The following is a 12,502-nucleotide window of genomic DNA, read 5'->3' on the forward strand; positions in this document are numbered from 1 at the left end:
GTTGTGGGGCAGCCGTCTTGTGTTGCTCTTTACAGATGAGGAACAGTTCCTTAGAGAACTTTAGTTTATTAACTGAACCCAGCAGGAAAGCTGCCATGAAAACAGCTTCATTGGTTCCGTTTTATCTCCTATACTGTCCCAGTGAATCGTTGGGCTTTCACAAGTGTTAGTAATTACAGTTTGTGAATAATTGCCTGTTTATAATTGCTCTCATGTCTTTCATGTAGGTGTTTGTAAATGCATGTACAAAATCTAGATGTTTGACAGAAGTTCCTCTTAATTGGCTGATGTGAAACCATGAATATTTCCCTAGACACCTTTGTGACAGATTTGGAAATCCTTGGCTGTGTTGTTTATATTTTTTGGTCATTAGGCACTGGTGTGAGTGATTTGTGAGGAGAAGGAAGAAAGAACAGGCTTGTTTGCAGTCATACGGTAACTAGTGATATCTCTTCAGTGTTGTGTTGCTGTCTCAGAGTTATCTCTGTCTAGGATAAGATATGGTAAAGTTTTAAATGAAGGCTTTACAGTACAAGACGAGATAAACTATAAAAATAAGCCTGATCATTTTTGATTCGCTAATTATTTTTCCTTTTTTAAATTGTAGATCAGCTTGAACGGGTCTTTTTACGACTTGGCCATGCTGAAACGGATGAACAGTTACAGAATATTATATCTAAATTCCTTCCTCCCGTTCTGCTCAAGCTATCCAGCACTCAAGAAGGAGTACGTAAAAAGGTAAGCAGGTTAGAATATTTGGGGGAAATAAATGGCAGTATGTGAATGATAAAACATATTCCTAAGTGAATTTCCATTCTCATTGTCGAAATACAGGTTCAGGATCTTGGATTATGGCCAAAATGGGGAGTAAATCTAGAACCAGCTCTGATGATTTGAAAGTAGCTTTTGGAGCCAGCAGTGTGACTTAGTGTGTAAAGCCTACAGTTCCTTCATCCCAAATTGGCATTGGTTCAAGTCCCAGATGCTCTACTTCCAATGCAGCTTCTGGCTAATGTGCATGCAACAAAGAATACCCTTAGATGCTTGGACTTCTGTACTCAAGTGGGAAATCTGGAAGAAGCTCTTGCTCCTGGCTTCGGACCATCCTTTGTCCAGCTATTGCGACCATTTGGGGAGTGAACCAGTAGATGGAAGATCTCTCTCTCTCTGTTTCTTTCCTTTTGTCTTCTCTTTTACTTTGTATTTCAAATAAATTAATTAATTAAAAAAAAGCCCCACTAACTTTGGAATGCTTATTAGTAAAGATGCATTTAACATCAGTTGTACATTGGTATTGGTGCCAGACAAATATTATGCAGTGTATAGAAGTTTGATCTGAAAGTCAGGTGGTTATGGGGAAATATGTTCTTCGGCCATTAGCTAGCAGTGAATATAAGGGTATGTCGAAAGTTGATATAAAATTAAATTATAATTTTACGTTTATTTTTAAGATTTGTTTTTATTGGAAAGGCAGATTTACAGAGAGAAGAGACAAAGATCTTCCATCTACTGGTTTACTCCCCAAATGGTCAAAATGACTGGAGATGAGCTGATCTGAAGCCAGGAGCTTCTTCCAGGACTTTCATGTGGGTGCAGGATCCCAAGGCTTTCGGTCGTCCTCGACTGCTTCCCCAGGGCACAAGCAGGGAGCTGGATGGGAAGTGGTAGAGCCAGGACAAGAACCTGCACTCATATGAAATCTCAGCGCTTGTGGGTGGAGGATTAGCCAGTTGAGCTATCCTGCCAGTCCTCCTCCCCCCTTCCACCCAAGTTAAGTTTATTTTGATGGAAAAACTTTGAAATCAGGCTGGTGTGGTGGTGCAGCTGCTTGCTAAAATAGCATCTAATGTTAGAGTGCTGTTTCAAGTCTTAGCTGCTTTACTTTTGATTCAGCTCTCCATCAGTGTGCTGGGAAAAAGAGTACTTGAATTTCAAAACTTTCTGAAGCAAAATTAACTTTCAATTTCTTTTTCAGTGAATTTCTTAAAGTCCCTTTGCATAAACATAATTAGAAACTGGCAGAATTATTTTAGAAGCAAAGTATTGTTGCTTAGCTTCTGTTTTAGGGTTCTGTATGAAAACTATTAGAAAAAGTTGGCTAAATGTTACATTAATCTATTTTTTAATTTTTAATTTTCCAAAAAACTTGAGTTATGCACACAGACAGACAGTAGGAAGAAACAGAGCTTCCATCCGCTGATTCACTCCTCAAATGGTGCAATGACTAGAGCTGAGTTGAACCTGGGAGCCAGGAGCTTCTTCTGCTGCTCTTGCTGCTCACGTGGGGGTGCAGGTGTCCAGGGCCCCGTGCTTTAGTAGGAGCTAGATCAGAAGTGGAGCAGTTGGATTAGAACCAGTGCCCATATAGGATGCCAGCACTGCAGGTGGGTGGTTAGTTTCCAGTGCTGATGGATAGATAGATGGATGTGTTTAAAAATACAGGGAAAAAGACAGAGAGAGTGACAGATTGAGAGATGAATCTTCCATTTTTTGGTTCACATCCCAGTGCCTAGAAAAGGCTGGGCTAGACTGAAGCCACATGCAAAATTCTGGTGGGGAAATTTGGATGTGCCATGTGGGTGACGGGAAAGCAATGACTTGAACTGTCACAGTTAAATACAGGAAGATGTTTTCAGATTCTGGGACTGATAATTGAACCGAGATAGTGATATGAGATGTGGGGGGTCCTCACCTGTGGCTTAACTGCTAGGCCTGTTACCATGATGTTTCCTTTGCTTCCATTCCTCCTGCGCACTGTTTTAAGATGTATTTTGCTTATTTGAAAGACGGTAATGGAGAGAGAGACATCTTTCATTCCCCTGCTCATTCCCCAAGTGACTGCAGAAGCAGGAGCTCTGGATCAGGCTGAAGTCAGCAGCCGGGAGTTCCATCTGGGTTTGCCGTGTGTGGGGTCCAAGGATTTGAGCAATATTTTACCATCTCCCTGGGTGTGCTATCAGTGCTATCAGCTAGCTGGGTCAGATGCTGAACAGCCAGGGCTCAGATCAGCACTGTGATACAGGACATTAACATTGTGGCTTAACAAACTGTGTTATAGCACTGGTCCCGATTTAATTTTTATTTTTTTAAAGAAAAAGGGTGGCAGTATTTAAACTGTCCTGATGCCAGTCCCTGGAGTCCCATCTTGATTATGCCACTTACTGGTTCTGTATTCTTGACTAAATTGCTTTGCTTTCCTGAAACGCTGCCTGCTCTTCAGTAGGAAAGATGACACACCTTACTGGTGGTTGTAAGAGTACTGTTAGATAAGGAGCACAAATGTTGGGTACAAGAGCAGAGTACATTGAAACCACTTGATAAATACTGGCTATTTTATTACTGCTTTATCATTCACTTATCAAACATTGATTAAAGGTTTGTTTTTATTAATACAATTCACCTGTTTCATCATTGTTGTAGATTCCTTTGAACTTTGGCTGTCACTGTCAAATGTCCATCTGTGCTTGTTCTAATGTTGGAGTACACCTTTTATAAATGATGGAGGGTGTTGTGAATATGACTCTCCAGGATAACTGGCTTTAATTATTGGCATCTTTCTTAATTGAAGTTGTCTGAATGTTTTTGTTAAGCTCCGTTCCTACTGTGAGTAGGTAAATCTCTTCATCCTGGTGAAGTTGAGGCCCTTGGCCAGAAGCCTGTGTAGCTCCGTTTCCTCCCATGCGAATGTTCACGTAGTAATTCCTGTTTATGTTCATTTCCCCTCCTTCCATATGTGCACTCAGTATATGAGACGATGTTCAGAAGAGCTAAGCATTTTGCTAGAATTCTGTGTTAATTCAGACCCTGCATTAAAAAAAAAATACTTGAAAGGAAATATGTGTTAGAGAGAAAGACTTAAGTAACTCCCAGGTGCTTGCAGTGGCCAAGGGTGGGCCACAAGGGTGTACCAGGGGTGGGCCAAGCCAAAGATGGAGTTGGGAACTCTTTCTGGTTCTCATGTGGATGGCAGGAGCCTAATTAACTGGGAGCCATCTGTCTCCCAGGGTCCTGTATTAAAGAAGCTAAAGTAGGTACTGGACCCAGGCACTGTGGTGTGGGGTACAGTCATCTTAACCGTTAGGCTCAGTGTATGCCTTCAGACCTGGCTTCTATGAAATCTCATCATTCTGGGCTTGCAAATCAAGTTTTCAGTGTTCTTTCTGATAACAGGTGACATGCAGTTTGCCATGTTTTCTTGGTCCCCTGTACCATCTTGTAACGGATCCTCTGTGTGAGTTTCATCTGATCTTTAGGGCTCAGTGCTCCTGTCACTTGGTTCATGAACTTATTCTTGGTCTGGCAGATAATGTGTGTTTTGTAGTTTTCATGGTGTTGTGGTCATTTGTTTCCAGCTCTTCTAGGGGACTGTGCTTCAGTTTAGGGCCAAATGGATACTTTTGAAATAAAAGGAGAGAAAGAGCAATATCTTTCATCAGCTCGTTTACTCCTCAGGCAGTTGCAATGACTGGGGCTGGTCTAGGCCAAAGCCAGGAGAACTTGTGACAATTTGGCCATCTTCTGTTGCTCTTACAAATCCATTAGCAGGGAGCTGGATTGAAAGTGGAGTAGCCAGGAGTTGAACCAGCATCCATCTGAGATGCGCTATAAATGCTGGGTCCTGGATCTCAGCTCTAACTAAAGGAAATAGTAAATATAGAAGCACTTGAGTTTGGATTCTTGGGAGTGATTTTTAGAACAAGATTTTGTTTTTTTTCTTTTTAAAGATTTTTTTTGGACCCAGTGTAGTAGCCTTGTGGCTAAAGTCCTCACTTTGGCAGGATCAGCATAATCAAAATGCCCATATTACCAAAAGTAATATACAGATTCAATGCAATCCCAGTCAAAATCCCAACAACATTTTTTTCAGAAATAGAAAAAATGATACAAAAGTTCATCTGGAATCACAAAAGATCACAAATAGCCAAAGCTGTCCTGAAGAGTAGAAGTCAAGCTGGAGGAATCGCAATTCCAGACCTCAAGACATGCTACAGAGCAGTGGTTATCAAAACAGTCTGGGACTGGTACAGAAACAGAGAAGAAGATCAGTGGAACAGAATAGAAACACCAGAAGGGAGCCCACACATATATAGTCAGTTAACCTTTGGCAAGAAAACCGAAAACAATCCAGGCAAAAAATCCTGGTCTATTCAACAAATGCTGTTGGGACAACTGGATAGCAGCTTGCAAAATTAAGAAGCAAGACCCACACCTGTCACATTATATGAAAATTAGCTCTAAATGGATCAAGGACTTAAATCTCCACCCAGAAACCATCAGACTATCAAAGGAAAACATAGGAAGCATACTCCAAGATACAGGGACAGGGAAAAACTTCTTAGAAAAGACACCAAAAGCAAAGGCAATCAAATCCAAAATGAACCAGTGGGACTACATCAAACTAAGAAGCTTCTGTACAGCAAAGGAAACAATTAACAAAGTGAAGAAGCAACCAACAAAATGGGAGAAAATTTTTGCACACTATGCAAGTGATAGGGGACTAATATGTAGGATTTACAAAGAGCTTCAGAAACCCTGGGACAACAACAACAACAATAATACAAAACACCGCTGCAACAAAATGGGCAAAGGAAATGAAGAGACGTTTTTCAAAAGAATAGTTCAAATGACTAACAGACATATGAAAGAGATATTCAGGCTCCCTAGCTATCAGAGAGATACAAATGGAAACCATATTGAGGTACCACCTAACTCCAGTGAGACTGGCCTGCGTTCAGAACTTGACTAACAACACCTGCTGGCGTGGGTGTGGGGAGAAAGGCACTCTCCTTCACTGCTGCAGGGAGTATAGGCTAATACAACCACTGTGGAAATCAGTATGGAGAGTGCTTGGAGAATTGCAAATAAATCTGCCATATGACCCAGCTGTCCCGCTGCTAGGAATATATATACCCAGTAGAAATGAAATCTGCATATGAGAAGGTGATTTGTAATCTTGTATTTGATGCAGCGCAATCTACAATAGCACAGACTTGGAAACAATGCAGATGTGCTTCCAAAGAAGAGTGGTTAAATAAACTGTGGTACATCTACTCCATGGAATATTATTCAGCTGTTAAGAAGAATGAAATTACACTATTTACAACTAGGTGGTCCCAACTAGAGACCTTATGCTGAGTGAAATGAGTCAATCACAAAAGAACAAATACCATATGTTCTCTCTTACATAAGGAAACCAACATGGAAAGTGTAACTTTAATAATCCAATTCATACTGGTTTTTTGTTTGTTTTTTTTTTTGTTTGCTTTTTTTGGCTGCATCACATGTGCTTTGAGGTTTTTTATTTCAGCTTTATTTATTTCAAATACTTTGTTTTCTCTTGCTGAAATCATCGCTGGCTCATGGATTACATGGTGGCATCATTTTCCCTAAGAGACTTTTGCGTTTCCTTTTTTGTCACCCATGTGTTGGTTACTCAGTGGTGCATTTTTCTGTGGTGCTGTAATTTGTTATTGTTGTTATTGTGGCTGTTACTCTAACTCAAACCGGATTGTTAACCTTATTTCATAGCTTCTCACTTATGGTAATGTATAGTGCTGGAATACTGGGGTCTATCATATACAGATGTGGGGGAATAATGGAACATGAATCCTTGCTTTCAGACAAAAGATGGATTCCCAATGATACTGTTGGACATGTGTAGACAGTGGGATGCTGGACTGTCTGACATTGTCTCTACCAGCAACGTCGGGGTACACTTAAATAAGGGACTGGTGGAATTATGATTCTTTATGAAGGACCATACCGTTGTAGCAACATGGGCGAAAATCTTTCCGGGGGTGGGAGTTTGGGAGGAATTGCAGTCTGTACGAAATTGTACCACATAATTCAAAAATTGAAAATAAAAATATAAAAATATATTTTTTTGAACCCAAGTGCAGTAACCTAGCGGCTAAAGTCCTCATCTTGTGTGTGCTGGGGTCCCATGAGGGTGCTGGTTCATTTCCCAGCTGCTCCATTTCCCATCCAGTTTCCTGCTTGTGACCTGGGAAGGCAGTCGAGGGTGGGCCAAAGCCTTGGAACCCTGCACCTGCATGGGAGACTCAGAACAAGCTCCTGCTCCTGGCTTTGGGTTGGCTAAGCTCCAGCTGTGGCTGCCACTTGCGGAGTGAACTAAAAGACAGAAGATCTTTCTGTCTCTCCTTCTCTTTGTAGATTGGTTTTCTAATAAAAATAAATAAATCTTTAAAAATTGTTTATTTATTTTCTATTGGAAAGGCAGATTTACAGAGAAGGTGAAACAGAGAGAAAGATCCTCCATCTCCTAGTTCACTCCCCAAATGACCACAATGGCTGGAGCTGAGCTGCTGATTTCCAGCTATGGGCCAGGATCATTTTCTGGGCCTGCCACATAGGTATGGGATCCCAGGGCTTTGGGCTGTTACCCTCTGCTTTTCCAGGCCACAAGCTGGATCAGAAGTGGAGTGCCCAGGACATGAACTGGTACCCACGTGAGATGCTGGCACTTACAGGCAGTAGGTTGAATCATCACACTGGCCCTGGAATAAGACTTGGATATTGTGTATTCTCTCTCTGGGATATCATATGTATGTCCCTTAAAAGAGCAAAGTAACAATTATTTACTAAAATGACGAATATTTGAGAAATGAATTTGTCTTTAAGATATTCTAGATAATCTCAATTTCTTCCTATTTTCTAGGTAATGGAACTGCTAGTCCATCTGAATAAGCGTATAAAAAGCCGCCCCAAAATACAGCTCCCAGTAGAAACACTGTTGGTTCAATACCAGGATCCTGCTGCAGTTTCCTTTGTCACAGTAAGTATTGTGTTACAACATGTTTTTAAAATGAATTGATCTTTCATTAAAATTGTTTTCTTTCACTTATTTAAAAGGTCAGAGAAAGGCAGTTCTTTTATTCCTTTGTCCAGACTGGGCCAAGACTGGGGCAGGCCAAAGTTAGGAGTGTGGGCTCATTCCAGGCCTCCCGTGTTGGCAGCAGGGGCCCTCGTTTGTGAGCTAGCATGTTTTCCCGGGTGCATGTGAGCAGGAAGCTAGGAAAGTGAGTTAAGCTGGGATAGGAATTCAGATACTTGTTTTTTTAACGATTGATTATATTTATTTGAACAGCATGTTGATATGTATGTAGAGATCTTTCTACTGGTTCACTCTCCGAATGGCCATGAGAAATGGAGTTGGGCCACGCTCAGCCCAGGAGCCAGGAATTCTATACATATATAGTACTTTTAGATGGCTTAAATGATCTTTTTTTCGTACTCAATGATAGGTAATTGTATGTTTGATTATTCTAGATGAGGTCATCCTTCCTCCTACGTTAAAGCAAGTGTTGGAAATACTTTGGGCTGCAGTTCTTCCTCTGAGATAGGGTAGTGGGAGAAGTGTTCCGGTGTGGAGAGACAATGATTCGTGTCTGTGGTTCTTTTTGTTGTATCTATTACTCCCTAAGTTATGGAACATTTGTTGTTGTTGAAATCATAGCATTTCCCCCTCAACTCACATGCTTTTCTCTTATTGTTTTAGAATTTTACTATAATTTATGTTAAGATGGGCTATCCTCGCCTACCAGTGGAAAAACAATGTGAACTGGCGCCCACACTTCTCACTGCCATGGAAGGGAAGCCTCAGCCGCAGCAGGATAGGTATGGTTCTGCGTTTAGCACACTGCCTTGCTGCACAGCCAGCAGCTGCTTTTCAAACGTAGGTTCACACTTGGGCTTCAGCTCGGCAGACGGGCAGGCTGGAGCTCTGTGCCGACAAGTAATTAAGCTTTCTATGCAGCTTTAAAGTCACTGTTTTCATTAAGAGCATTATACAGTTCTTTCATATAAACATCAAAAAATGAGTTGAACTAACAACATTTTCTAAATTGAATGAGTTCTTTAGTTGTTTATTTTGAAGCAGTAAGCTTTTGTGATTGCAAACATTATAGTTAAAACTCCTTTTCCTCGAAACATTTCCATCTTGTAGAATATAAAGCTTGCCAGGCAGTTTTCTGAGCCTTCTTATGTTGGTATGGGAACTGGAGAAGTGTTTCTGGCCCTAGTTGAAAGTTCATGTATCATTCCTGTCATGGTGTCATGTCATGTCATGTCATGCAAACTTGTGGAGGAAAAATGATTTTAATATTTTCCAAGGACTTTTTTTTTTTAAGATTTATTTATTTATATTGGAAAGGCGTATTTACAGAGAGAAAGATCATCCATCTGCTGGTTCACTCCCCAAGTGGCTTTAAAGGCTGGAGCTGCGCTGATCCAGAATCAGGAACCAGAGCCTCCTTGGGGTCTCTTTCACGGGTGCAGGGTCCCAAGGCTTTGAGCTGGCCTTGATTGCTTACCCAGGCCACAAGTGGGGAACTGGGTGAGAAGTGGAAGAGCTGTGTGATCCCGGTGCTTGTAAGGGAAGGATTAACCAATTGAGCCATTGTGCCAGGCCTGCATTTTAATAATATTTTCAGTTGACTTTTTATAGCATATTCATGTTTTAGAGAAAATTGAACCACAGATATTTACAAATTGGATTAATAAACTTCACAAGCTATAGTTGAAATTGTTTTTTCAGTGTCTTAAGGTTATCAAAAAGTGTTAGTGAAAGAATTAATGAAGCTATGTTACCTAAATTAAAAAAGGGAATTTTACTATTGTGTTCAAAATATTGATAGGTTGATTTCTTTTTTAACTTCATTTTAATTAAATGTGGAAAAGAAAAATTGTATTAAAAAATAATGTTAAGTCAAACTTTACTCATGTTCTAACATTAAATCTCTTCAGATGTTAATCTTAGATTTAATTTAGGTACATTTGTTCCAGATATTTTTAGTTAGAAAGCAGGGTGACTAAAAGCCAGTTGTTAACTCTGTATTCTGGGCTTTTGAAGTGAAGGAACGTGGGTACCTCCTTAGCTTAGGGCTACCTTAGTGTAGTATTGAAAACAAATGGTTCACTGCTAGTTGCTGTGTTGTTATTTTTGTTGTTTATTGTCATTTCCATGTATAACTGTTTTTAAAGTAATTGCAATAACTGTAATTTTTTTTTCAGCTTAATGCATCTTTTAATACCAACCCTTTTTCACATGAAATACCCTGTTGAATCGTCAAAATCTGCTTCTCCGTTTAATCTTGCTGAGAAACCAAAGACTGTGCAGTTGCTTTTGGACTTCATGCTAGATGTCCTTCTGATGCCTTATGGGTGAGTAGAAAAACGAAAGCAGAGGCAAAGCAAGCATCCCTGTTCTTGACTGCTTTTGATGTGTGGAATTAAGTGTTGTTTCAGATTAGTCGGCTCTCACTTTAAGTGGATGTAGTTCAGGCCCTTTGCTGTGGCTTGGCCTTCTACCAACCTCCTGTTTACTGTGCTCATGGGTACCAAGTTGTTCTGATGACTTTGTACTCAACTGTCCTTGCTGAAATCTGTTTGCAAAAAATAGTTCCACTCTTGTTTAAACAGTAAATAATCACAGATCATTAAAACTATAGCATTAGGTCTTTTTTTGTTTTTCAAGATTTATGTATTTATTTGAAAGGCAGAGTTACAGAGAAATAGTTCTTCTATCTGCTGTTTCACTCCCCAAGTGACCGCAATGGTCAGAGCTGGCCAGGAACGTCTTTCAGGTCTCCGATGTTGGTGCTGGGGCCCAAAGATTTGGACCATCTGCTGATCTTCCAGGCGTTAAGTAGGGTATTGGATGGGAAGTGAAGAAGCTGGGACATGAACTGGCGCCTGTATGGGGTCCTGGTACTCAAAGGGAGTAGAGTAGTCATTTTATGACACAGTTCCATAGGCCTCTGGGATTTCCCTTATTATCCCCTCCCCAGATCCTCCCCCCCCCCCCCCACTGAGTTCCCTATATCATTACCATAGTACTGTTCTCCATACACAGTCATATGTCCATCATGTGGGCATGGACAATGGCAGAGTCCTGCATCCTATTGTCAAGATGTAATAAACAGTTTCATTGTAAGTCCATCTTTGTCTGGAAGTGGAGATGCATTCTGCATTGTATCCTCACATCTGGATATGATAGTCTCCATTACAGTTACTGTACATCCCCTTAAGTGAAAAGCCACAATACAAAATCAACAATAGGAAGAAAAATAGAAATTTATAATGCCATGAAGTTAAGTAACATGTTACTAGATATGAAAGTCTCCATTACACAGCTAGTATACATCCCTTTAAATGAAAAACCACAAAACAAAATCAACAGGAAGAAAAAAGAAACTAGCACCACCATGAAGTTAAGTAACATGCTACTGAATGACTAATGTATTGCTGAAGAAATGTAAAAGAAAATCAAGAACCTTTTTGAAGAAAATGATGCTACTGTGTGATCTATGAGCCATTGAAGAATTTAATGAGAAGGAGGTGGTTTGAAGAGATGAAACTAACACAACAGCAACAAATCAAAATCCATGAGATATAGTTTCTGCTGATTTTTGTTGGTGAAATGTGTCTCCTGTAGGCAACAAATAGATGGGTTTTGTTTTTAATTGAGTCTACTAATCTATGATGTTTGATTGAGCTTAAGCCATTTACATTCAGGGTTACTATATATGGATGGTAGTTTTGTCCTCTGATTTTAGGAATGGATTGTTCATTGATTTAGTATTCTGTTGTCATTTTACTGGGATGCCTTTGGCAGCCCCCAGAAGTCATTCCTCCCCTGTCAGACATTCCCCTCAGGTGCTCCTGCTCCAGCACGTCGGGAGATCTGCTTCCCGGGGTAATCTGTAGCTCTTCTGCTGGGTGTCAGGGAGACATGTACAAGCCTGGTGTCCCCACCTTCCTCATATATCCTCCCCCACTACCTAGTCACCCCCCCCCGAAAAAATAGAATAAGCAACTCTGTTGGCACACTGGTATATTTAACACAGATTTGGCATTAGCTAGGTCCAGAATGCTACAGCCCTACCAAGACCGGTCTGCTCCCATTCTGTCTCTTGTGCTCACCAGACTGAGCCCACATGCCTGCCTGCTGGTGCTGCCTTGTCCAGCTTGGTCTGCTCACAGCCCCTGCTCTTGTACTCACCAGAGGGAGCTGAGCTGCAACTTTGCAAGGGAGTCCCCAAAGTTCCCCTGCTAGGCCTGGTCCAAGCCCTGGATCTTGCATGTGCTGGCAGGTAATTCAACATAGCCTGACATGGCCCTCCTGCAGTCTAAGCTCTCATTGGTGAGTGTTGTAGCTTAGCTCAGCTCAGCTTGACTCACACCCTGTCCTGGTTCTTTTGTGTCCAAGTGGAGGCTGTAGCCTGGTCAGCCCAGCCTGTGCCCACACCTGGCTCACACAAATGCTGATGAGTGCTGCAGCCATGCTTGGCCTGGCCCACACTCAGCCCTGGCCCTTGTGCTCCCCAGAGGTAGGTGTGATCTAGTCGGGTGGTCCTCCAAGTTCTCATACCAGGCCTGCTTCCAGTCACAGATCTCTCCTGTGTAAGCAGGTACTGTGGTCATACTTGGCCTGGTCTGTAATCAGGGTTGACTGAACAGAGTTTTTAAGAAAATAGATAAA

General features: G+C 41.2%; 1 protein-coding gene across 5 annotated transcripts in view; it reads left to right on the plus strand.

Moving 5' to 3' along the window:
* Positions 1–12,502, plus strand: part of ECPAS (Ecm29 proteasome adaptor and scaffold) — a 102,087-nt gene that overhangs the window by 22,954 nt on the left and 66,631 nt on the right. For 4 of the 5 annotated variants that reach the window (XM_040963503.1, XM_040963505.1, XM_040963502.1 and 1 more), the window contains 4 exons: positions 608–738; positions 7,679–7,795; positions 8,519–8,637; positions 10,033–10,182. In XM_040963503.1, coding sequence (XP_040819437.1) covers positions 608–738; positions 7,679–7,795; positions 8,519–8,637; positions 10,033–10,182 — 517 coding nt within the window. Of the gene's footprint in view, positions 1–607; positions 739–7,678; positions 7,796–8,518; positions 8,638–10,032; positions 10,183–12,502 lie in introns of those variants that run through there. The other variant, XM_040963506.1, reaches the window with a different exon arrangement.

Source organism: Ochotona curzoniae, unplaced genomic scaffold (genome assembly GCF_017591425.1).
Source record: "Ochotona curzoniae isolate NIBS_2020 unplaced genomic scaffold, NIBS_Ocur_1.0 scaffold_3208, whole genome shotgun sequence".
NCBI lineage: Eukaryota > Metazoa > Chordata > Mammalia > Lagomorpha > Ochotonidae > Ochotona > Ochotona curzoniae.